Source organism: Phlebotomus papatasi, chromosome 2 (assembly GCF_024763615.1).
Source record: "Phlebotomus papatasi isolate M1 chromosome 2, Ppap_2.1, whole genome shotgun sequence".
NCBI classification, from domain to species: Eukaryota; Metazoa; Arthropoda; class Insecta; order Diptera; family Psychodidae; genus Phlebotomus; species Phlebotomus papatasi.
In genome coordinates this window covers 73587668-73614682 of record NC_077223.1, presented here as the reverse complement: position 1 = coordinate 73614682, position 27015 = coordinate 73587668, and the positions used below count along the sequence as shown (strand labels likewise).

Below are 27015 nucleotides of genomic sequence, written 5' to 3'. Positions count from 1 at the left end.
TTGTTTAATGGTTAAATAAAGTCCCTAGTCATGGACACGGATGAAGATATAAATGCAATTCTTGTTGCAGTCTTTTACTTAAAATTCTGCATTTTACTCATTAATCCTCGTCTTCTCTGAGGGATTACAAAAGGAAATTTATCTGAGAGCTTGTGTCATTTGCACCAAGAGCTCTTTTAATTATATTATACTATATATGTTCAATGTGAATTCTTGTAATTGTGAAAATTATGAGGATCTCTGAAAGTTCTTTGAAACATGTTGCAAAGTAATTTAAAACCTAAATAATTATAGTACTTAAGAATGTCTCTTTAAGTTAAAATTATTCATTAAAATTAAAATAGAGTTTTGTTTAATTGTAATCTTTCTAGGGGCATCTCATCAAGCGCAACGCATCTCTGGTTTAGTCTTACATTCACAGGAACAGTTTTTCTCGAATTCCCCCCCGCCCGAAATTTTTCAAAGAAGGCAAACCAGAATTTTAACAAGTTTTTAAATAACACAACAAAATGTCGTCTGTTGACAAGGAGGAATTGGTTCAAAAGGCAAAATTGGCCGAACAGTCCGAAAGGTAAAATTCTGTGCTGTTAATTTTTTATTTCTTTTTGATTTGCATGATATTCTATATAAAGTTTCTATATTGAGAAAATTTTCACTCCAAATTATTTGATATAGAAGAGCTGTCTATTATGATAACCTTTTACCTTTTTTTTCTCTTTCCATCCTATGCCCATTTACCTTAAAATAAAGGTACGATGATATGGCACAAGCCATGAAATCTGTGACAGAAACAGGAGTTGAACTGTCGAATGAAGAAAGAAATCTGTTATCGGTGGCTTACAAAAACGTTGTTGGGGCTCGCAGGTGAGCATTTTTTTTATCATTTTGGGAGAATTAACGTGAAAGTGAATTAAATTGTAATCTAATATTGGGATATTTGGTCTCGATATAAAGAGGTCGAAAATTATAGGGCAAAAAAAAATATACTTCGTGATCAAATCCAATACTTAATTATCTCTTTTCGTCTTCTTTATCAATTTCCACCTGAATCGTTTGGAATATTTTGGGTGTGGAATTTTATAGGTCATCTTGGAGGGTGATTTCATCAATTGAACAAAAAACGGAACCTTCCTCTAAAAAACAACAGCTCGCCAGAGAATACAGAGAGCGCGTTGAAAAGGAACTTAGGGAAATTTGCTATGAAGTTCTGGTGAGTAATTTTATTCATAATTTTTTTTTTGCAGCAGTATTAGGAGTTGGCTTTCAAGTTTGTACACACTCTGGCTTCGAACACATCATATTTTTCCCTTATTCTTTTAAGGAATCTGATGGGAAAAATATGAAGTGTTCGAAGTCAAAGAGTACGAAGCCTGAAAGTTTTCCCCCAAAATAAAAAGTATATTTTTTTCTCCAAGTTTACTTTTTTCCTCATGCTTCTACATTGAGATTAATCCGAAAAAGCTAAAATAACATTACGGAAATGTTTATTTTACCCTGCATTATTTATCCGAATTCGGTGTAAATATAACCCTTTTTAGGTGTATTATATGGGTTAAAGTTACCCTATTTCATGTCAATTTTACCTTGAAAAGCTGGAAAATTAACATTAAAAAATATTGATATATTTTTACACCTAAAAAGTGTTAAAGTTACGAGGAAAAAAAGTTAATCGCACCCTCTTTTTTTCTCAGTGTAAAATTGTCCTCTTCAAAGGGTCTTTTACGCATATCATTCTCAATTTAGAGTATATAAAACTATTTAAGTATCAAAGTTGTTGCATTGCAACCCACTGAACTTGTTGAAGAGTTCTAAAAACTTTGCAAAAGATGTCTTGACAAATTGATCATCTTAGAGGTGCATATTTCCCGCTTCTTCAGTTTCTTGAAGATAATTTCAAAAAGTTTTTGCAAAGGTGTATTTTTACTCTCTCTTTTAATTATAAAAGTGAAATTGAAATAAAAATTTGTTAAAATACCAAGAAGAAGGAGTACCGGTTATAATAAAAAAGGCAAAAATTTATTAAAACTTTGTTGAGAATTTTCTCGTACATCCAATTAATAAAGTTTCCTTTTTTCGGGAGTTTATTTTCGGAAGGATATTATGTACCTAATATAACCTTCGAGGTGAAAAAAAAGTATTTTTATGTACTCGTAATCATTTTCACATTAATTCTTGCGCATTTTTAGAAAATGTATCACAGAGAGGGAATTACGAGATATTTAAAAAGGCAATTCATTATGTGTTACAGGCTTTCGGAACTTAAAAGCAGATAGTTACGACTAGTCTTTTTCTTAAGGGGTTACGTGGGTCGAAAAGAGTGGAAATCACCATATTTTCTCTAATTTTTGTTTTCAACATAATAAATTTTTATTTCTAAGTAAGTTCTCTTGCATATGAAAGTACAATATTTGAATTATATTTTATGATATATTCATTTAAAAATCTTAAAAATGCAGTCTTTGGTAGGGTAAATGTCCTAATTCAAAACCATTTCCAGACGCTTTAACTTTGACAGAAAATTCAACACATTAAGTTCATATTTTTTCTGAAGAGAATTACATAAATTGGCTCCTTGACTCTTCTAGAATGTTACTGTTCAGTGAATTTTTTTTAGATATAATTTGAAAACTTCTTAAATACAAGAAAAATACGAGAGCGTAAAATGCTTCTATTGGAAGCAAATTAATCCAAATTGAGACAAGGGAAATTTTCTAATTGGAGACAAACAGTGTAAGTGAAACCGCGACGAAAGTCTTCAAAAACCTTGTTGAGTTGCTCTTGAGCGCAGGATTTGTTCTTATTCCTGACCTTTTCTCATTTCCCGTCTAAAACAATAAGAAAATCTCTCCAAAAAATCATATTTGCGGTGTTTCCTATTGAATCATTTGCAGACACTTCAGAAAAACCCTTTTTGTTCACGAAATAGGTAATTATTTCATTTGAAAACTTCACGTACCGTTAACAATAAAGATTAGCACTTAATTTAACTAAAATTAGCCAGAAATATGACGTAGATGTTCAACAAAACGAATAAACAACAATCATTTTATTGTGTTTTTCATTGGAAAGCATGGTCGATCGATGAAAAATTCGATGGTGAAAAGGTAAACTGTTAATTTTTCTGAGAAATTAACAAATTAAAATTTGTGAATATGAATTGATTTTCGCTTTAATTGGAGCAAAATTCACTAAATAATGCAACTGAGGTATAGAAAATATATAAATATAATAATTTAGTATTGTATTTATCATGAAAACAATCACGTTTCCATTTGGAGTATCGAAATATTTCCATTTAGAGCAGGTTTTGAATTAGCTTAATTTACCCTATCTGATTTTCGGAGACTTTTTTTTGAAAAAAAAAATGCTTTTCGGTGGACAAGATTATTACTCAGAATATATTCATCGAATGTCAAAAAACGAAAAAAACTAAATATTTCCTGTAAGCTGATGAGTTAAACTTGTACTTCAAATTTTTATTTTTGACAGAATTTAAAAAAAAATTGGATTGAAAAAAAAATACAATTTTTGGCGTATTTTACGCACATTTTGCCTTTTAGAATAAGTTGTGATCAAGACAAAAGAATTCTTCCGTTCAAATACGAATTTACCTCATAAGCTAACAGAAAATATTTAGTCTTTTAATGTCAAACGAATATACTCTTGAGAATCTTGTTCACCGAAAAGTAGGTTTGTTTTTTTTTTTTTTTTAAAGACCTTCGAAAATCATATCCCAAAAAGGCGGATTTTTTTTTAATTTTCAAATTAAAATTTCAGAAAATATCATTCTACTCTATCGTTGCTGGGTATTAGTTTAGTCGATGGTACGATCTCAGTGAGTACGGACGTGAGTTTGTCTTGAGTCGTACAAGTGATAGGACATATTGCGGAGAGCTCGCGACAGTCTGGAGCCCACACAAGTCGATTGCATAAGCAGGTCATCTCCTAAGTATCAAAGTTTTGAGAATAGATATTGCTCGCGCCCCTACACTTTATTATTTGACCAAATCGAGTGAATTTTAGACTCTTTGCCCTTACATAATTCAGGGGGTGGATTATGTAAGTAAGTGAACCCGGTGAATGATTCATTTGACAGATCAAATTGAACATTTCATTAGTGAACCGCTAAAATGCGATTATGAAGGCGGTGAACGATTCACTTCACTCAGTTTTTTGAGGTTAGGTTTTTCACCATCATTTGATGGGGTGAAACTGGAAGTGAATGCAATTTTTAGGACGAAAAATACATTGCAGAACCGGAAGTAAGGCTTCTTCAAATAACTAGTTTATAATGTGACTCGAAATCATTGAGTTTATAAAGCATTTAACTTTAAAAAATTGCCAAAATATAATTTATCCAAACACTGTTTTCGTGGAACGTAAAGAGTATTCCCTTCCGGACAAATCGAAAAGATTGACAAAATTTCTCACTCACGTTAACAGACGCTGCTCTCGGGTTTGTACACATTTTGTATTATTTTAACACCAATTTCACTCCATTTTTGCTAAAATATTGCGGAAAATTCAGAAAATTTGTGAAAAACTACATGACCACTGAACAAAAACAATGAATTTTGACGTCTTCGAATTTACTTTAGAAGTTTTTCACCGCAACTGATTCACTCATTCATAATCACTTTTCTAGCAATTGTGAACGCGAGTGGTGAATCGTTCACTTTTGAACGTTTCACCAGTGAACGTTCACGATTTTTACATAATACACCCCCAGGATGGTGAGAAGTTGAAAAAAAAATGGATTGTGGAAACTGCTCTCTCGTGGAGTACGAGTAGATAAAAAGATGTCAAAGAAATATACTGTTTTTTTTTAGTCTGCATGACCTACGTAACCCCTTAAAATGGAGAAGAACGTCACTCTCAAAAACTCCGGAAAAAAGTACATTGTTTTGTTCTCAATAACATTAATGCGAGTTACGTTATTCTGTTTTGTAAAAAGTTAAATAATATTTCAAAGAATTCATCTTGAGAAATTCCATTAAGAAAGTAAAGTAAAACGTTGTTTTAATTTTTAAGAAAATTCAATTGAATTAATTAAAATGCAAAGTCCTTATGATCAGAGAGACAAACAGAAAAGTAATTCTTTCTGCAAGCTTAGACTTTCAATTCTGCATTTTATTCATTAATCCTCGTCTTCTCTGCGGGATTACAAAAGAAAGTTTATATCAGATCAGAGATTATGTCAGTAGCACCGAGAGAACTTTTAGTTGTATATTCTCACCCCTCAATTCTGAGATAAATTTTTAAGCGTTAAATTTTTTATATTGTTCTTTAAAGACTGATTTATATTCTCCGATAAAGTTCTTTAATTTTAAAGTGTCAAATTTCTTTATTCCTTTGAGGTAAAACCGGAAAACATAATAAACTTCAAAGGTTGCTATGTTCTTAGTTTTTAATAATTTAAAAGTATGTCGGTATTAGATTGCATTACCGTAGTCTTCGCTTTTGGATTTTAGGAGCATTTTCAGTCGGCTTTTTTTTTAAGAATCTCACTAACGTTAAGATAAAGCAAGTTTATCACAATATTATTGTTAGTTTTTCTCAAGAGATTTTTTTAGTCACGCAATTATTTCATTTTCTTTTTATTGATTTTTTTTTCATTTCTATTAAAGTATGTGCTCACTCTTGATTCATATATTGTTATATTATTGCCAGTGTACTTTATTATTGGTCTACACGTAAAGTATATATATATATATGTAACTATTGCGTATCGTGTTATCGGGAGAGAAGACCTTTTCTGGTGATAAAAATAATTCAAGCCATAACTTGGTTTATTCAATGGCATTTAATCTGAAAATTGATGGAATTTAGAATTTCTTGAACTTGAACTTTGGTATTTGGCAAGTTGTGAATTGCTATTGGGCATTATTCATTTTTTTTTCACTGGTAACAAATAAAGAAATTAAAAAAAAAGATTATTTATTTAGTCCTATTTTACTAAAGAAGAAGTGCCAAGCTTTTTGGCCTTCAAGATAGACACAATATAATTCAATGCAAAGGATTTTTCTATCTTGTATTTTTTTGTAAATTATTATCCTTGAGAAATCTATTTGCGTGTATTATTGATGTTTCTTTGAGGAATATCTCAAAAAAAATAGGATTTCTTAGAAGACACAACAAAGGGAATTACATGAATGTTGTTTCGAGAATAAAAAAGAAAATAGACTAGAGGTAAAATGTAAAAAGCTGTTGGAAAACATATGTACATAACATGGATTACTTGTTTTCCTCACCATTGTAATTCTCAGTGTTCTATCCGTATTTTGTGTATGTTGTTTATAGAACGGAAATTTGCTGTAAGATTCCTCGTGAGAGCAAATGTACATACAAAGAAGAAGAAAAAAAAACACTCTTGTGACGTAACATTTAATATTATTCACAAAAGAAAGTTTCGTAGAAGGAAAGGAGGAAGCTGAGGATGATGGGAGATATTATTTATATACAAATATGTATTGTGTCACTTTATGCTTTTATGTTTCATTTTGATGTAAAATGAGCAAAAAATCATCCTTTTTTCCTTTCGCAACATCTTCGTCACTCCCTAAATCACTTGATCATTAAGGAAATTTTTATATTTTCCTTTGCTCCTTTGTGCTGTACAATTGGAGGAAATTGGTACAATAAATAAGGGATGTCGTAGAATCCAAGCAAAGCCCCACAAAGCTTTAGTATATTTAAGGGGATCTGCCCTTTAAAGTCATTATAGAGTATTAGGTGAGATTCGTATATCTTACCTAGTGTAATTTTCACGCAAAATTATGTAAGGGATGAACTAATTAAATCTACAGGATCGTGAGTATGATAACTGCTAAAAGCTAATATGGATCGAACTTAAATTTTATTTACCTTTTCGAAAAGTTCTTCAGAAGAAAAAGATTATGGAATATTTCAAAAGTCATATCCGTGCTTAATTTTGTCATCCCGGAAAGTTTAATGTTATGATGAATAACAAGCTTTTTCATGTAGTTATTTTCTGCGAAAGCTGAGATAGAACATCTCAAAGAGGAAACATCATAGTTAGAGAAAACTTGTTCACATTTGTTAATATTGAAGTGTCAGAGTTCACAAAACTTCAAAATACTTTTTATCAAATAGGAGTACTTTTGCAATGCTACAATCTTTTGTAACATAACAAATTTCTAAGACTGCAACTGGGGGCGTTTTAATCATAAAACCTCTATAATTAACACAATCTGAAATCTCTCAACTTCTAGTTAATCCTAATGAGAATTTGATCATTCGTTTAAATTTTCCACACTGGAAGATAAGCAGATTCGTAGTACAGTGATAGTTCCGCTTTCAGTGAAATTCTTGGGACCGAAAAAAGCCCGCGAATTCAATCCAGTGACACAGAAAAATTTCATAACCACATGGAGAGGTCTTGGAATAAGTTACGGAAAAGCCGTAATGTATACATATATGCAAATCATATTCGGCGCTAATTTTTCAACCTATTTTCAGCGCCAGTGGTTTATAAGAAATGTACTTCAAATTTACCGCATGAAAAATTTTTGCATACATTTACGGGCATTTCAAAAATTATTTCATAAATAAGCTCCCAATACTAGGCAATTAATATCAAATTCTTTCAATCCGTTTTCACTTAAGCCGGAACTCTCTGTCTCTATACTGTTCAAGTTCTGCGCTTTTCAACACTTCACTTCACATTTATATTATTTTTTTCTTTAAATTATTAGGGTAAGTGTGCCAAATTCCGACCAGCTTGCAATTTCGGCCACCGTTTTTCTTCCTCGCATTTCCATGAACTTTTAGTTTTTACATACTCTAGAGATTATACAATGCAAAAGAATAACAAAAAATGTAGCTTCGACAAACGAGATGACGTGAAAAAGGCATTGAAAGGATTCCTGAAGGGCAAGGAACTATGAGAATGAAGGTGGCCGAAATAGGGCACCAAAGCTATGTCTACATTTTTATTCATTTTAAAATGTATTAAGAATGATTTTAGAGTAAATAAAGACGATAAACTGTCTACAAGGTTCTAAGCAATACTCCTTAAATAGAAGGAATAAAAAAGTCAATTTCTATTAAAGATATTACATTTCAAACTTGAGACTTTTGCGTTTTTGACCATTTTCGGCCGTTTTTGAGTAAGAAGTTATTTTGGCCATTACTCTTACAGATCAACGGATATAATTATTTTTGGTCTTTCTGTCCTAAGTGTCAAAATCCCGCCGGGGTCACAAAGGTCAGGTGAAAAGTTATAAGACCGACACGTATAAACAATTGGGAGAATTGTAAATTATAGTTACTAATTTAGTATCACTCCTAATATGGATCTATATCAAGCTTCATTTCCATCTGGAAATTCTTTCTTATCTTTCAAGGCAATTGAAGTCTTTCTTATCTTTCAAGGCAATTGGCGAGCGAATGAAACTGTCAATCACACTTCCTAATTTCACTTCCGAATATTCAACAAACGGCAGAAGCTACAGGGATATTGTTATGCTTTATTTAACTGGCATTAAAGATTTAACACTTTAGAAAAGGAAAAATCATTGCGTAAAAAAATTGTTTTTCTTGTCTGCTCTCAGAACTTTTCACCCGACCTGTATAAGGATTTTCGGCATTTTTTACGCATGCAAAATCGAAAAATTCTTGCAAAACTACTGAATGGATAAACTATTGGGATAAGAAACTCTACGTAGAACTGGGTTTGATTTCAGAATCCACGTCTGCATCACAAAGCTATTATTTATCAGTTCTGCTACTCAGGTTATATTCTTTTCCTGGCACAAATTTTAATAATTTTTGAAGAATAATAAGGATAATTCATTTTAATTTTATTAAAATATTTTGTTTGAATTTTAAGATTCAGGGTAAATAAGCACCAAAGTCCTAAGTTTTAAATGCAATATTTTTAATACATATTGAAATATTTGTTACTTCTTTTTAAGAAGTATTGCCTGAAACTTTGTGGATAATTTATCGTCTTTGTTTCCTTTAAAATTATTCTTAAAACATTTTAAAATTAATAAAAATATAGACATAGCTAATATTTCGACCACCTTGATTCTTGTTTTCCTTGCCCTTCCGGAATTCTTTTAAAGTCTTTTCACATCATCTCTAGTGTATGCAAAAACTAAAAAAAAATATGGAAATTTGAGGCACAAAAGAAGTGGCCGATTTTGGAAACTGGCCGAAATTTGATACAGTTACCCTACCATTCAAAGTTTATCAATTCCATAAAATAAATTAAATTTTCATGCATTTCTAATTGAATCACATTAAGAATTTCTTTTGTAATAAGCTACAGGATCTATAAAATTGTATTACTGATTTGATTTTTTTAAGATTCATGAAAAATTCAATACTTTTAGCATATTTTGTACGTAAATTGTTGCAAGGGTTTAATATCATTTTATTATGTTTTATTGACATGAGAAAATTTCCAAAGTTAGAATGATAACCAAGATTTATCTGATTTTATTCTCTTTTATCTTTACAGGGTTTGCTCGATAAATATTTAATACCCAAGGCCAGCAATCCCGAAAGCAAAGTCTTTTATCTGAAAATGAAGGGAGATTACTACAGATATTTGGCTGAAGTTGCCACCGGAGACACTCGCAACAGTAAGTACCAAAATTCTTTGTTCATTTACAATTATTTTAATAAAAATTTAAATAAAATTTTTACACAAATTTCTTATAAAAAAAAAGAAATTGGGTGACATAAAAAGGATAAAGAAAGATAAAACAGAAGAATAATATAGATTGCATATAAGTTAAAATAAATAAATAAATAATTTTTAGGTGTAGTAGATGACTCCCAAGCTGCGTACCAGGATGCCTTCGAAATTAGTAAGGGCAAAATGCAGCCAACACATCCCATCCGATTGGGTCTTGCACTCAATTTCTCAGTCTTCTATTACGAGATTCTAAATTCTCCGGATAAAGCTTGCCAGCTGGCCAAACAGGTCCATAATATTTCAAAGACATTTTACTTTCATTGCTAAAAAAAAAAATCTCTAGCTTTTATTTTGTTTTTTTACAAGGAAACCCTCTTGTATTCAGTCTCTCTCTCTCTTCCCCTCTGCGTCTGGCTTTTTACGATGTAATTCAATCAATTAGATAGACATCCCTTGTTATATATTTTTTTATCTTCCACAGTGGAAAGTATCCCCGTAATGGGCCTTCTCTTCTAACTTATTTGGTTTTATGTGCGGAAAATTATACCCATGGTGGTTATCATAAAAACTGCCTTTCTTCTTTGTGGTATTTTTTGTGATTTTGCGGCGGTTTTTTCAGGTTAAAAATTTATTTGGCACTTAAATGAGTTTTTTTTTCAAGTAGGACAACTCTTTATAATCTCATTTTTCATTTTTATTCAGTTTTAAGAAAAACATTTAAAGCACCTTCACATGGAGAATTTTGCACTGTTTTATCATGTGAAATATAATATTCAGTTGCAGACGCTTTAAATTGAACAAGATATTAAGTTTTTCTTTTAGTATTTTTTTAATATAAATTTTTATGTCCCAAATTGTTACAGTGTATAAAATTGGATCAATTCTGTGAACGAATTAAATTGACTTCCAAATTGATTCTCTTTAATTTTCCGACAGAAAATTATTAATAAGCATTCTCTTGTGCTACAACTAAATAAACTTTGAATAAATAAAGTTTGATTTAGTCCCTGTAACAATGATAGTGATTGGAAGGGGTTACTGGGGCTAAATTAGAGAGCGTGATCATCTATTTTGTCTTTGACAGAATATTGAGCAAACTCCTATTTAATTAAAGTTGGCATACATCCCACTACATTCATTTAAAAATTATAGTCTAGTCCACATCTACAGCATTTTTTTGCAAATTAAACAGAAATACAAATTAATTTTCTGTAGTAAAAATAAATTCTCAGAAAACAAATCGTTGCAATTTACGATTTAACTGGAAAATGATTTTCATATCGAAAAAAGGGTAGCAAAGTGTTATAGTTTCCCGTAATACTCGAAAAATGTTTTAGAAGGCCTAGGGGAAAGGTGGGAAAAATTAAGGACATGAAATTCATGAAAAAGGTCGACGTTATCTCCTTGATCATTATGAAAATGTTTTTTAGAATAAAAGTTGTCTAAGGGAAGGCTTTCATGCTTCGCACATTTTATATTTTTCGCATATTCCTTTAATGAATCTGATCTAGTGGCAATATATTTTAATAGCTCGTCTTAAGTTATACATTAAAAATAGAAAAATATGAAATGTACGGAGCCAGGAGGCGTGCGAAGCTGGAAGCCTTCTCCTTCAAATCTCCATGTGATTTTTTAACTACATTAAAAATTAGCCTAACTTTTTTTCTCTTGGGGAAATTCCTAAAATGAATTTTGATACATGAAGAAAACATAAACATAAAATTAATAATTAAATAAGTTAATAGATATTGCCATAAAGACATAATTAAAATTCTTATAATCTGACTCACTTCGAAGTGTTATAAATTCCAAGAAGATGTACATAAGTTACATATATATTAACATAATTAATTTCATCAAAGTTAATTCATTAAATAAAAGAGCAGGTTCGGATTTTATTAACCTTCAATTGTTTTTTGAGATGATATTTGAAGTTATTGAATTTTGAATTTCATTTTGAAGATAAACTATATTGTTAGATTCAGTAAATCTCGACAGAAGTATATCGTCAGTTAAATCAGTATTTATCGTAACTTCATTTTTGCGATTTTGAGATATATACATATTTGGAATCAGCGTAATTTTGTTTATTAATCCCATTTGTGAAAAAGAAACTTTTATAAGCTCAATAAAAATTATTTTATACAAAAATTATCGTAAGTGCCCTTAATTAAGAAAAATTTATCAGAATTTGTCGTAACTTCCATTTTTGGGGAAGTTACGACAAATTTCCATACAAAATTTTCAGTAATCAGCATTTGCCGTAACTCATTTTGCTCGTTTGCGTGGCTTGTAATTTGCAGCAAAAATGTTATATTTCTCAATAAAACGTTCACAAACTCTTCCAAATATCCAAAAACAGTGAGAATAGTGTAACATGAAATCATTTTAATTCAATATTTGCGAGAAAAAAGTGAGAAAAAATCCCTACCCATCTGTCATTAATTCAAAACAAAACAAGCGACGTGGCACACAAAATTGATTCAATAAAACTTATGAAATAAAAGCTTTTAGGGATCGGGATAAGAGTTTAATTGATTAGTTTAGTCGAATAAAGGCGATTATTATCATTAGAGTAATTAAAATTTATATTATACATTTTTGAAAATTGTCGTAACTTCCAGAATCTCCATACATTGGAAGTTACGGCTTTATAAACGATGGAAGTTACGGTAAAATATTATTGTGTTTCTTCTAACATATATCTCAATATTTCAGCTTTTAAATAATTTTATAAGGATTTTCTCGAGTTAACTTACAGTTTATTAGTGCCACTTTTATTATTTTGACCCAAAAGTATCGCATTCGGGGCTTATTTTTAAGAAAAATAATGCTGAATTGAAAATTTCGTCTCCTGAAAAGTTGTCAAAAGGAAGTTACGACAAATGCTGATTTAACTGACGATATATCCTCCAGAGTATACATTGGGCTGTGCGTATTATTTTATATTTTTCCGATCTTCATTATCATCACTGTCTACAATAACAAGCGGCGACACATGGCAATTATATTTCTTTTCGCCGTGCGACATAAGAAATTGCTTCGGTTTTTGTTACTTTTTGCCCCATAGGGTAAGTGTGCCAAATTTCGGTCAGCTTGCAATTTCGGCCACCTTTTTTGTTCCTCGAATTTCCATGAACTTTTAGATTTTACGTACTCTAGAGATTATACAATGCAAAAGAATAGCAAAAAAAGTAGCTTCGACAAACGAGATGACGTGAAAAAGACATTGGAAGAATTTCCGATGGGCAAGGAACTATGAGAATGAAGGTGGGCGAAATAGGGCACCAAAGCTATATGTATATTTTTATTCATTTTAAAATGTATAAAGAATGATTTTAGAGTAAATAAAGACGGTAAACTCTTTACAAGGTTCCAAGCAACACTTTTTCAGAAGAAAGAATAAAAAAAAAACTCAATTTGTATTTAAAATATTACATTTCAAACTTGAAACTTTGACGCTTGCATGCAACTATGCCGAAATTTGGCACACTTACCCTATCTTTTATTATTTTTACCCCAAGAAAAGAATTTTTGGAAAATGCCAAAACGGATAGCGGCTTCGTACCGTCGTTGCGGGTGACTTTGCACTCTGCTGTTCGTGAGACTTTCATTAATTCAAGAACTAATTGATAGTCTTCGCCGATCTGGTCTACCATATCAAAGTATGGGAAAGTACTCTCCCTTCGAACGTTCATGCCTTCGAATAATGTGAATTTCTTTTGTTTTTCGTGAGAGATTTACGCTAAATTATCACGGTATTATCAACAATTGACGATAAGCCAACTAATATTTAATAGAAATTTGTAAGACTCTTAGGAAAAGTTTTCCTAAGGAAAAGTTTTCCAAGGAAAAGTTTTCCAAGAAAAAGATATTGAATTTTGAAAATTTCGATTTGTGACTTTGCCACAGTCTCCCCTATCTATCAAAATTTAATATTTGTACTTTATGCGCACTGAAGCTCCTTTGTGAACTTTAAATGTTTTAAAATAAAGAGCTTTATGGGCCATTTCCATTGAGAAATTTTTCAAGAAATTTGTTAGAAATTTTTCAACTCCATATGAAAAAAAGAGTGCTTTTATGAGAAAAAGTTCAATCTGGTTGAACTTTTTCTCATAAAAGCTTAAAAATAAAAATTGTGAGAAGTTTTCCAGACTGTTCCTATGGGGAACAGCGCCATCCATTGAGTTTTCTTCTTGTACTTGCATGCCAATGAGTTGTCAGCTGAGCGAATTTCCGTAAAAAAAAAATTGTTTTCATTTCACAGAGAAGGTGTTTTTAGATAAAATTAAGGTAAATTTGGGTACTTTGAAGGTGAAAGTGGTGCGTGCAGTGAGAAAATGTCCCTGTATTGGGGATACGGTGTGCCCACAACCCGGATTTACGGTAAAGGCGGGCAAAGTGTTCGAAGTGCTTCAGAAAATAGTGATATTGCTGTTTTGATTTGGTAATCGATTCAATTACCCCTCACTATCTCTTTCCCTGCTTCAATTTGCGTACCAAAGGATTAAAAATATCCTTTAGCAGTGATTTCATGAAGGTTTCGGTTATTTTTATGCATTTTTACCCAGAAACTGAATCAAAACAAACAAATGTCAACGAGATGTTCGTATTCAAAACTGGGCTTTTTTGCGAGCTTTCACGTGAATTGGGAACTACAGAAATCTGAAAATTTTTTCAATGGAAATGGCCCATTAATGTAATTTGCGTTGCATGCAATTTACGTTGCAAGCAATTTACAACAAAATCCCTCTAGAAAATTTCACATAATATGTTGATGCAGGCCTGCAATTCAGCAATTATTTCCAATTAATTGTGATTTTTTTTTTAATCTTTGTCAGAGATAAGCCACTTACCCATATTCACGAATTTCAAAGACATTTAACCCATTTGATTATCAAATTAGAGGTGACTTCAGAGATTCATTTGGTGTTAGAGATTTTCTTTAAATCTTTAAATATTCCACTATTTAGCACTGAAAATCCAAGAAAAATTTATATGATTGTTCATTATCTGAAGTGGGCGTGGCCTAAAATTATTCTTGATTGAAATTTTTGTTCAGGAAAATAAGTGGTACCTTATTGCAAAAAACAGCATTCCCGATATAAGTGCTATTCTTGATATCTTAAAAGATTTTTAGTACATTTATTCCCGGAGAACATATAAAGTTTACATGTTGCACAGTTTATTCACTGAGAAAAAAGGGGGTGCGATTAACTTTTTTTTCCTCGTTACTTTAAGAATTTTTAGGTGTAAAAATATATCAACATTTTTTAATGTTAATTTTACACCTTTTTAAGTGTAAAATTCACATGAAAATGGGTAACTTTAACCCAGGTCTAATATACCTAAAAAGCATTATATTTACACCGATTTCGGATCAATAATGCAAGGTAAAATTAACATTGGACAAAGAGAACACGGATTTTGACCTAGGACTTCTCCTCCTTTATTACTACGCAACTACGTTTCGGAGCTTTATGGCTCCTTCCTCAGGTATGTAAGTAACTAGTGGGAAAAGGGGGTCAATAACAATTTTCACTACACTGCATTCACAACTGGACGAGATGGACATCACAATGGTCAGAACGATAAACCGTTTCCGTGTTCTCTTTGTCCAAAGTTCAACTCTTGACCGATTCCTAAGCGTAAAATTAACATTTCTGGAATGCTGTTTTAACTTTTTCGGATTTCTCTCAGTGTTGATATCGAACTCAAACTTGTTTCATTTTATCGGATAATTTTTCGATTTGTACACTGAGAGGAATCAGAAAAAGTTAAAATAACATTCCGGAAATGTTAATTTTGCCCTGCAGTATTGATCCGAAATCGGTGTAAATATTATGCTTTTAAGGTGTATTAGGGGTTAAAGTTACCCTTTTCCATGTTAATTTTACCCTTAAAAAGGTGTAAAATTAACATTAAAATATGTTGATATATTTTTACACCTAAAAAGTGTTAAAGTTATGAAGAAAAAAAGTTAATCGCACCCCCGTTTTTTTCTCAGTGTATAGATTTCTTTTCCGATATAAAATAAGCATGGTAAAAATACTATCCAAAACCAAAATAAAAATACTCAAGAGTCTTTAAGAAACAATTGAAGGTTGCAAAATCGTTCTACATGGAATATTTCATTAATCATTTTTTCCCACTATAAATCTTTATAGGATGTAAAAAATAAATTAATAAACCAAAAATAAATTTAATAATTTGGGAGTAATTTGTCACACAAGTTGTGCAAACACCTTAATAAAAGTTCTTTAATAAAAAATGTTAATATTTTAACTAGAATGTTTTTTTTTCAACTTTATTTTAATTATAAAATATTCGCTTCCTAATTATTTATTAATATATTTCTTTAATTTTTTCTCTTTTTTGCTCTAAATGTTTGTTTGTGTGCCTCTTTACGTTCATTTGTCATCGTCATCGTATCGTCTCCCTTACCAACTACATCGGGGCGCTTTGACACAAAAAACGCAAAAAAAATAATTTAAAAAAAAAATATTAAAAATGCAATCAGGTGTCATTGAGGACTCACAGAAAGCGTATCAGGAGGCATTTGATATTGCAAAGTCGAAAATGCAACCTACACATCCCATCCGTTTGGGTTTAGCACTCAACTTTTCAGTCTTCTATTATGAAATTATTAATTCACCGGCGCGTGCGTGTCATTTGGCCAAACAGGTTAATTTTTCTTTAAGTAATTTTTTTTCCTATTGTGTTCTTATTATTTTTTTTTAATTGTTTATTTGAAAATTTAACAAATGTATCATCATTTTTTGTTTCTTTATTGTTTCTCCTCATTCACAATTCCTTGTGTTTGGTTTTTTTGTGCCGCATTGTTTCAATTTAAATTAATATTCAGTATGGCAACATTTCAATTTATTATTTGATTTTGGTGGATAAAATAATGGGGAATACTATACTTATAATGGATTCCTCGAATTAAATTATGTTATTATAGGCTCATTAATTTTTAATGAAGAACTAACAATAATTGTTGTATTCCCCTCCTGAGTATTTAATGTATACATAGTGCCTAATGTGTAACAGAAAAACTTTTACCTCTGACCTTTCTAACTTTCAAATAATTATATTACAGTGCAATTTCTGATGAGGTTAGCTATGTGAATTAAATAAGGGAACATCAAATGTGATTGGCATTTAAATTGAAAATTATCGACCTTTCAAAGTTCAAAAAGGATTTTTAATTAGTTTTTGATGAGGTTTCATTTGCAGGGTTTAGGTCATTCTATGTATTTATTACTATTCACTTATTTAGGAAACTTTGTGTTAGAATTTAAAATCCTATTTTTTTTTGGACCAATAACATCCCATTGAAAATTATATTTATCCATTGACAAATGCGGTTGCATTTTCATCGCCAATTTCAGTTCACATTTTATTTTATGCATTTGAACTAGTTATATATGTTAAAAAGGGACAGATAATCCTAACCGGCTTATGTAGGTGAGATTCTTAACGTGAGCTAACTCGGAGTGCATGCAAATTCGATTTAGAGCTGAAGTTGGGAGACACCATTCAGTTATCTTGAATCAAATTCGTGAAATTATACAAATTTTGTATTTAAACCAAAATATCAAGGATTTGGATGAACTGATAGAAAAGTGATATATGGGTGAAATGTAGACCAGAATGTTCTCTATAATTTTCCCATAGAACATGATCTCATCGATTACTCAGAAGCCAAGATAAGCGAGGTTTTTTGTTTCTTAACTCGTTTTTTCATCCAGAGTTCCCCAAGTAGTCATTTGTTGAACTTCAACTATATCAAGGAATTGTTGTATTTTGTGGGACTTTCCATTTAAAACCCTATTTTAAGTGTCTTGGTGGAGTAGAGGCAGTCAAATTGGCATCTGAGTGATTTCAAAGCGTTATTATGGGAAAAATCAATTTTTTCACACTTAAACGGCAAAATCGAAGTGATAGCGTAGTCTGAGTGCAAAATGATGTATGGACGAAATGTAGAGACAAATGTGCTCTACAATTATGTCGAAGTAATCATCAAAATCGGTTCAGCGACAGTCGAGATAATTGAGGTTATGTGATATTGAAATTGGTTTTTCGACTGTGGCGCCCCTGGTGTTGGTCCCACAAAGTTCAAATGTTCTAGAAAGTTGTAGCATTTGGTGAGATCTTTCGTTTAAGCCCTCATTCATCAAAATCGGTCACATAGAACCGGAGATATGATTTTTTGAATTTTGTGAACTTTGACCCCTCATATCTCCGGTTCTATTGAAACCACAGCGCACATACGCACCATTTTGGAAACGTCCTAGACTGGACTACAACATACTAAAATTTCATTAACTTGCACAATGCCGTTTTTGAGAAAAGTGACTTTGAATTTCGATGAATTTTGACGCTATCACAGCGCCACCTGTGGTGACTGTTTGAACTTCCATCTGAAAGTGCTCATCGAGACGAAACCAAAAAGGTAAAATTTAGGTCGATATGTTAATTAGAACCGGAGATAGAGGCCGGTCAATGTTCGAACTTTGACCCCTTATAGCTCGGGTCAGGGGTTATGGATCGACTAAAGGTTTTTTTTGTTTGATAGATATAATCAACGGCTACAACATACTAAAATTTCAGCCCGATGCACAATGGAATTTTTGAGTTATTTAACTTATAAGATTTAAAAATTTTCTTTTTAATAATAGCGCCCCTAGCGGTGGTTTTATGAACTTGCGATGTTAGAAGAGGAAGTGGTATTTCACGAGAGCTTTCCAAAAAGCCCTCATTTTTTAAATTCTGACAATTAGAACCGGAGTTATGGCCATTTTAAGAATTTTTTTTTGGACCCTTATAGCTCGGGTCTGGGGGGTCAGGGGACCTTAAGTTTGGTATTGATGGAAAGCTCTAAGGCCCAGCTATAACATACTAAAATTTGAGCCCGCTCGATGCCATAGGGGCGGAGCTATTGAGAAAACAAAAAAAGGGGGGTCTTCAAAATGGCGGAAGGAGGGGTGGGGGGTGGGGGGTCAATGCACCAAGTTGCAATTTTCACCCGATATATAACCTTTGCCGAAAACCGCAAGTCGATATCTTTTTTAGTTTAGGAGCTATTAAGCTCCAAAGAGCGGCCGGCCGGCCGGCCAGCCGGCCGGCCGGCCGGCCGGCCGGGAACGTAAAATAGCCACATATATATTCGTGATCAGGAAGTGGCGAAACACATTTTGGCCAAGTTTGAGGTCGATCGGACGACATGAAATTTTGTTAGGATTATAGTAGGTGAGATTGTTAAGAATCTCACCTAATATAATAATTTTAATGACTAAAATTTATTAAGCAGTTCTACGTGATGTTGTCTCAGCGAATAACGACATAGACAACGTTGACTTCAAATTGATGAATTTAACGAGCACTATAAAAGCACATTAAATGAATTCTCTGTGACAAAATTTGAATCTAAGGGTCAATAGCACAAGTGTGGTTGGCTAAAAACATCTTTTTCTCATGATATATTGTAGGTAGGACATTAGATACGAATGTATAAACTTTTATTGCACAAGCGCATATTTAAAGTTGCAATGAACAAATTCATTATAAAGTTTAAATTTCTATACCGCATAATGCAAAGTTTTTCTTCTTAAAAGCTATTGAAATAGTTGTATGATATTTGGTGGTACAATTCACAACGTAAATTAAGGTGAAGTTAAAAGTTCTGAGGCCTTTTAAGTTTTATTTGAATATGGAATTTACATAGTTAGGATTATCTGAGTTACAATTAAATAGGACCCATTTTGTTCGATAACTATCATCAATCTAAAAAAATTATCATCAGTGTTGAAAGTAAATTCATAATTCCACGAATGAAGAAGTCTTCGTCCCTAATGGTAAAAGACTTGACTCATTTTTACAAGCTTCTCATAGTGCAGTAGAACCTCCCATCCAAGCTCTCGGAGCCTCTGGCGCGTCGTTAAAAATGCTTTCGTCTTGGAGTTGTGTTGATGGAATACAACAGCTTACCTATTGGTCAATTCTGAACGCTTTTCGTTGATCGTTTGCTTCAATTTGATCAGTTGCTGACAATATAGATTCAAATTGGCCGTTTCGCCATTGGGCAGCAGCTCATAGTAGATAATTCCCTTCCAATCCCACCAAACACACAGCTAAACCTTTTTGATCGTTAATCCGAGCTTGCTGATAATTTTAGAACGGCTCATCGCGCTTGGACCATGATTTTTTCAGACCATTCCATTGTTCTCGAATTTTACTGAAAAGTTGACCAATTTTTCATTGCCAGCCACACGTTTAAAAAAAGATCGATTTCGTTGCATTTCAGCAAAGCATCACAGACATCAATTAGGGTAAATGTCCTAATTCAAAACCATTTCCAGACCCTTTAACTTTGACAGAAGATTCGACACATTAAGTTCACTTTTTCTGAAGAAAATTACATAAATTTGATCCTCAATTCTTCTAGAATGTTACTGTTTAGTAAAAATTCTTTAAATATAATTTGAAAAGTTCTTAAATACAAGAAAAATACATGAGTGTAAAATGCTTCTATTGGAAACAAATTAATCCAAATGGAGACAAGGGAAAGTTTCTAATTGGAGACAAACAGTTTAAGTGGAATCGTGACGAAAGGCTTCCAAAACCTTGTTGAGTTGCTCTTCAGTGTAGGATTTGGTTTTATTCCTGGTCTTTTCTCCTTTCCCATCTAAGACAATAAGAAAATCTCTCCATAAAATCATATTTCCAGTGTTTCCCATTGAAGGCATTTGCAGACACTCCAGAAAACCCCTTTTTGTTCACGAAATAGGTTATTATTTCTTTTGAAAACTTCACATATCGTTAACTATAAAGAGTAGCACTTAATTTAAGCAAAATTAGCCAGAAATAAGACATAAATGTTAAACAAAACGAATAAACAACAGTCACCTCATTGTGTTTTTCATTGGAAAACATGGTTGATCGATGAAAAATTCGATGGTGAAAAGGTACACTTAATTTTTCTGAGAAATTACCAAATTAAAATTTGTGAATATGAATGAATTTTCGCTTTATTTGAAGCAAAATTAACTAAATAATGAAACTGGTACCTATAGAAAATATATAAATATAATAATTTAGTACTGTATCGTGAAAACAATGACGTTTCCATTTGGAGTAGTGAAAAATTTCCATTTGAAGCAGGTTTTGAATTAGCTTAATTTACCCTATGGGAAGTAGTTCCTCAAATTCTTCAGTAGCCATACGAAGAAAATTGTTGTGTTCAAAAAAATCACCAGTTGCGATATCATCATACATTTTTTCAATGAATCCGTGGGCAGATCTCTCTTGGATCCATTTTCCAACCCACAATTTCTTCCTTTTACCTTGAGACACATTTTTATTGAACATGTATCCTATATAAAGTAGGTAAATTTCTTCCTCATCACTGGACTCACTTATTTTTCTAATAATGTAACAAAATCACAAATGACAAAAACAAACAACTGGCAATCTGCGTGGCTTTTTTTAATTTAGCAAATTTTTCTGAAGTGTCTGCAAATACTTCAATTGGAAACCCCGGAAATATGATTTTTTTGGAGAGATTTTCTTATTGTTTTAGATGGGAAAGGAGAAAAGCTCAGGAATAAGAACAAAAAACTGCACTCAGGAGCAACTAAACAAGGTTTTGGAAGCCTTTCGTCGCGGTTTCACTTACACTGTCTCCAATTAGAAACTTTCCCTTGTTTCCATTTGGATTAATATTTTTCCAATAGAAGCATTTTACGCTCGCGTATATTTCTTGTATTTAAGAAGTTTTCAAATTATATCTAAAGAATTTTTACTAAACAGTAACATTCTAGAAGAGTCAAGGAGCAAATTTATGTAATTCTCTTCAGAAAAAATATGAATTCAATGTGTTGAATCTTCTGTCAAAGTTAAAGCGTCTGGAAATGGTTTTGAATTAGGACATTTACCCTAGTTGGACCTCATTTGCAGAAAGAAACAACGAATATGAGGGTATCCTATATCGCCTAAAATTGGAATTGTTGAGCAATTTTAACATTTTAATTTGCTGAGTTGAAATTAATTTGAGCAACCACATTTATGCTATTTTAGCATATTTAAACATGTTTTGATGGGCCAAGTATTAGTTTATATCAATGAATAAGCGAAAATCTATTAATTCAAATGATTTTTAATGCAAAATAACGCATAGGAACAATCCATCTGAAAATTAATTTGAATTTACAAATTGACAAAATCTTAGTGTGATAGCACGGTTAATTTTCGTTCAAAAATCCGTAACTCTATGGATCAAATGGTAGAGTACTCGCTCATTGATGCAAGTGTCGCGAGTTCAAATCCCCTTTGGGTTACCAGGAATTTTTGTGGAATTAAAGGTGTTTGAATTGCATCCAGTGATATTCACTGGACTTGATTCCACCGGGCATGGGAATAGCATGCTCCGAACTCCTTTTGTGGGAAGGCCTAGTTCCTGTATGGAATATTGGGCCAACATTATTAATAGAGGAAAACGCGCTACTTTCGGACGATTTATGCTTCGCACAAAGCATTTTTTTTCACTAGGGTTGGAGGAACGTCTGTTCGACAGGGAACCCATATTGAGACTATTATTATATTTTAATAGCTAGTCTAATGGCCTCAAAATTTCAGAAAAGAGCTATGAGTGAAATCCATAAGGAACATAGAGAAAAAATTGAATTGTCCGAAACTTGAGTCGTCCGAAGGTAGCGCGTATTCCCCTATTATGGCCAGCGCACAATAACTTTTGTTTAGTAAACATGTTTTTGACATTCCCATGAGAGTGAGTGAGATCTAGATCTAGTCATCTCGCTCATTCTCATGGGAAATTTCGAAAACATGTTTACAAACAAAAGTTATTGTGCGCTGGTCATTATTATTATTATTATTATTATTATCCACAGCATATTCAAATAACATTTTAATAACATTATTAATGTCAGCTTACTAATTTATTGTATATTTTTTTTTGATTTTGTGTAAAAAGGTGCTTTTATTTTGTGCTTTTGAAAAACATTAACAAATTGTTTCAAAGATATCCCCCAGAATGTAATAATCGAGAGAGACTGAAAGTAAGAGTTTTCCTGATTTCTTTAATTTATGAATATTAAAAATCAATTGTGATTCCTAGGGTGAGGAAGGGGAGAAAGAAGTAATATGGAATTTTTGTGTGATTGATTGATTAGGCGTTCGATGACGCGATAGCGGAATTGGACACACTCAATGAGGACTCGTATAAGGATTCTACGCTGATCATGCAGCTCCTGCGAGACAACCTCACACTGTGGACGTCAGATACACAAGGTGACGGTGATGAAGTTCACGAGGGCGGTGGTGATAATTAACCAAACAACAGTGAGAGAGAAAAGGAAGTTAATTCAAGTAACACCAACAAAGATTGAGAAGGGGATTTAAAATTTAAATGAAAACAAAACAAAAATAGTAAAACAGAAAAAAAATTTGCTGAAAATGCTTTCAAGTGAGAAAAGATAAAAAGAAAAAAAACACAAGAAGAGTGAAATATCCAATGAGAATTCTTCATTTTGATAAAAAGAAAAAAAAACTATAAAGGGAGAAAAAAGGAAATATCATGTCACCGAAGAATATGAGGAATGGACAAACATACACACACTCGTTTCTATTAATTGAAAAAATTAAAAAAGAAAAACAGGAAGAAATAAAAGATAAAACAACCAGTTGAAAGGATAAGAAGGAGCAAAAAAAAATTGAAATTTTTGAACATCAAAAAATAAAAAAAAGGAGAAAGATAAAACAACAAAAAAATGCATGAATAATATTCATCACCTTTTCAGACTTTTTTTTGTTTACTTTTTTAATGAATAAAAACAAAAGGAAAAAAATAATAGCAAAAAAAATGAATAAGAGAGAAGGAGCAAGAATGGGAGGAAGTGTGAAGAAATGATGGAGAAAAAAATTGTGTAATATTTGTAAGACATCTGTGTACCCAGATAATCCTGTTTAAAAAAAAAAAACACACATACCAGCTATTTCAAGACACATCCGCAATGGCTGATTTTTTTTCCTAAGAGAAGGAATGGAATGGAACAAAAAAAAATCTAGAGAAGAAAATTTTATGTGAAAATTCCTTCTTTGTACATTGCAATTTCTTTTCCTTTCTTCCGTTTTTTTTTTTTTGGTTAACTATGGGCTTTTGTTTTCGAAAATCCTTCGATAATTTGTCCAGAATTTTTTTCGTCTCTGTATCAAATAAAGAAAGAACCCAGAAACTAATTATGAAGTATTTTTTTATTTGTACTATTACTTATTACCTGTTTATTTGAGAGATAAAAAGATAATTCCTTTAAGTTTCTTGTTTTTTTTTTTGGTCTAATTTGCACTTAACATTTTTGTGAGAAATGTTCGCGGTATTTAAAAAAAAATTTAAGGTATTTTTCTTTATTTTTCTTTGTGTTTACAGCATGTAATATATAATAAAAAAAAAGATGATGATTATGGATGAATTAAAGGATACTTTTTACTTGTTGAAGGAATAAAAACACAAATCTATATAAAAGTAATTTAAAAAAAAAACATGAATGGTAAAAACTCTTCTCGTCCTTTGTACGTTTAATCGTAAAAAAAGTGAATCATAAACACTTAAATTTATCTTTAACTAAAAAGGTGAAATAACTATTTAAAAAAAAAAGAAGATGAAAAAAAATAAGAGAAAGTCCATCGTTCTCTTTTCTCATATTTGCATACATAATACAAGAGAAATTGAAGCATAAGATGAAATCATGAGCATAGTCTTTTATCCATGAGAGGTGAAAATTAGTATTGCAAGTGGTTTTTTGAACCAGACGTCACTCTAAAATGTTAATTTTTAAGTGAAGAAGTAAAAAAAAAAAAGAAATTGTCTCTTACATTGTGAAATATACTAATTTGTTTGTCTTGGACACAGAAAGTAAATTTAAATGCTATAATTAAAGCCAGATATCACCACAAGGGAAAATATTGAATTATGCCCAGTTATTGAGCAGAAGAAAACTCATTTTTTTTGTGAAAGATAAGAACAGGAAAATCATGGAAAATTATGTTAGAATTTTGATTGAATAAATCAGATGCGCAATTTGAAAAAAAAAACAACAAATATCAAAAGAAAAATAGAAAATCATTTTTAATCTGAGCATTGAAGTTTATCTCGCTAAGCATCATCAAAGTTTTTTCTCCAAGTAAAAGCGTTTGATGATACGACACACACAAAAGAAATTTTTCAAAATGAAAGAAATAATTCAATAAGTATCAAGAAAAACAATTTACTACACATGAAAAAAAAGAGGGAAGAAAAAACCTTTTTGAATAATTGTCTGATTTTAATTTTTTGGTAATATCGCTGTTTCCATTGGTTGTAATTCTATAAAAGGAAAAAAAAAGTATATTTAAACTTAAAAAAAAAACAATTTTCAAACATAAATTTCATGATGTATAACAGAATCAAGAATAAAATGAGAAAAACCAAGAAAACCCCCAAAATATGATCTGTTTAATTTTTTTACAGCTGCCTTCAGGATTTTATTCTTTTGATTTATTTAAGGGAAAGTGCCCATACTTTGTACGATTCCAAGCTTCGTAATGACTAAATTTTTCCTATGTTATTCAATAAATGTGACTCATAGCTTGCATATTTTAAAAACTAGGAAAAAGTGTCCTGTTTTTAAAATATATTGCGGAGTAACATTTATTCAAAAACAGGAAAAATTTAGTCATTACAAAGCTTGAGATTGTACAGAGCATGGGCACTTTTCCCCACTCAAGAAGCATTTTCTCCTTCTGATCGTCTTGTAGAATTCTATAAGACATGGGAATCATTAATTCGCAAAACTTGCTTGTATGACTCCCTATTCGACCTCTGTGACCGTTTTTACTAAAATTGAGCACTTACAAAATGAATATTTTTTTTGTACACAGAAAAAAATATTTTGTAAAATTGTTCGTAAAATGTTTGTCAAATCCTATGGCAGACTTACGAAATGCTCGTGAATCGTATAACAAGTTCGTAAAATTTTGTACATTTTTCACAAACATTGTTCGTAAACCGATCATTTGACGAACAGTTTTTGTATTTTTACAAACATTTGCCCATAAATGTTCGTAAACACACAAAACAAATGTTCGTAAAATTTTGTCATTTGTTCGTATTTGCCTGTAAATTTTTGCCGGCCAAACCAAAATTTACGGACAAATATGAACAAATGAGCAAGAATTGACGGAAACACTAGACCTTTCTTGACTTTCGCAATTTTATTCTTTACGACGTTTCGAGGATAAATGTCCTCTTCATCAGGTATCGAATTTTGTTGGGAAAATCACGTACAGGCGGGAAATGGTTACACTTTTTTGGACTTGGATCACAGATTGCACTTTAAAGTTCACCATTCGACTGATCGACACAGAATTCTGCACAGAATTCGACACACACAGATTCTGTGTCGATCAGTCGAATGGTGAACTTTAAAGTGCAATCTGTGATCCAAGTCCAAAAAAGTGTAACCATTTCCCGCCTGTACGTGATTTTCCCAACAAAATTCGATACCTGATGAAGAGGACATTTATCCTCGAAACGTCGTAAAGAATAAAATTGCGAAAGTCAAGAAAGGTCTAGTGTTTCCGTCAATTCTTGCTACACCCCATCGGACCGAAATTCTTCACATGAACAAATGACAAAATTTTACGAACATTTTTTGTGTGTTTACAAACATTTACGAACAAATGTTTGCAAAAGTACAAAAGTGCTCGTCAAGTGATCATGTTTCGAACAATGTTTGTGAAAAAAGTACAAAATTTTACGAACTTGTTTCTGGGTTATATGATTCACGATCATTTCGTAAGTCCTCCGGATTTCACAAACATTTACAAACAATTTTACAAAATATTTTTTCTGTGTAGATGCTTTAAAAAACCAAAATTCCTTATAAAAAGCTATGTAAGCAATTGTAAGGAGGCGTCAACCTCGGGGCAGACCTAGGACAAAAGATGACTGAATCAAATTCAGGATCTTGTCTGGGAGCGCCTTGGGATTGACCGTGAGCACCTCCTGAAGTGGCGAAAGATCGGCAGGCGTGGGCTGCTAATCTAGATGTCCTAAGCCCACAACCCCAATAGTAACAAACGGTTGAAATTGGTGATAATGTAGCTTTAGAAACAGATTGCGAAACTATTACATTATGATATGGCTCAGTTCCACTCAAATTTAGGAGAAAAATCGCAATTTCAAAGGTGTCTCACTTTCAAAGGTGACCCATTTCCCTCTATGGCTTCTAGGAGTTGAAAGGCGCTATTGGTCCCTGCAACTAAAAGGCACCTTCACAAGAAACTGGGAA

General features: G+C 31.9%; 2 protein-coding genes across 3 annotated transcripts in view; both read left to right on the top strand.

Moving 5' to 3' along the window:
• Positions 1 to 27015, top strand: part of LOC129804360 (mRNA turnover protein 4 homolog) — a 106197-nt gene that overhangs the window by 27957 nt on the left and 51225 nt on the right. The gene's annotated exons all lie outside the window — the stretch shown is intronic.
• Positions 36 to 25168, top strand: LOC129804361 (14-3-3 protein zeta). Of its 2 annotated transcripts, none has more exons than XM_055851612.1 (6): positions 36 to 571; positions 751 to 864; positions 1084 to 1210; positions 9488 to 9611; positions 9792 to 9955; positions 22861 to 25168. In XM_055851612.1, the coding sequence occupies exons 1-6, from the start codon at positions 510 to 512 to the stop codon at positions 23017 to 23019; spliced, it is 750 nt and encodes a 249-aa protein (XP_055707587.1). In that variant the 5' UTR covers positions 36 to 509; the 3' UTR covers positions 23020 to 25168. The 2 variants fall into 2 exon arrangements, with proteins under 2 accessions (XP_055707587.1, XP_055707586.1); XM_055851611.1 differs by lacking the exon at positions 9792 to 9955 and adding an exon at positions 16188 to 16351 and having other exon boundaries at positions 348 to 571.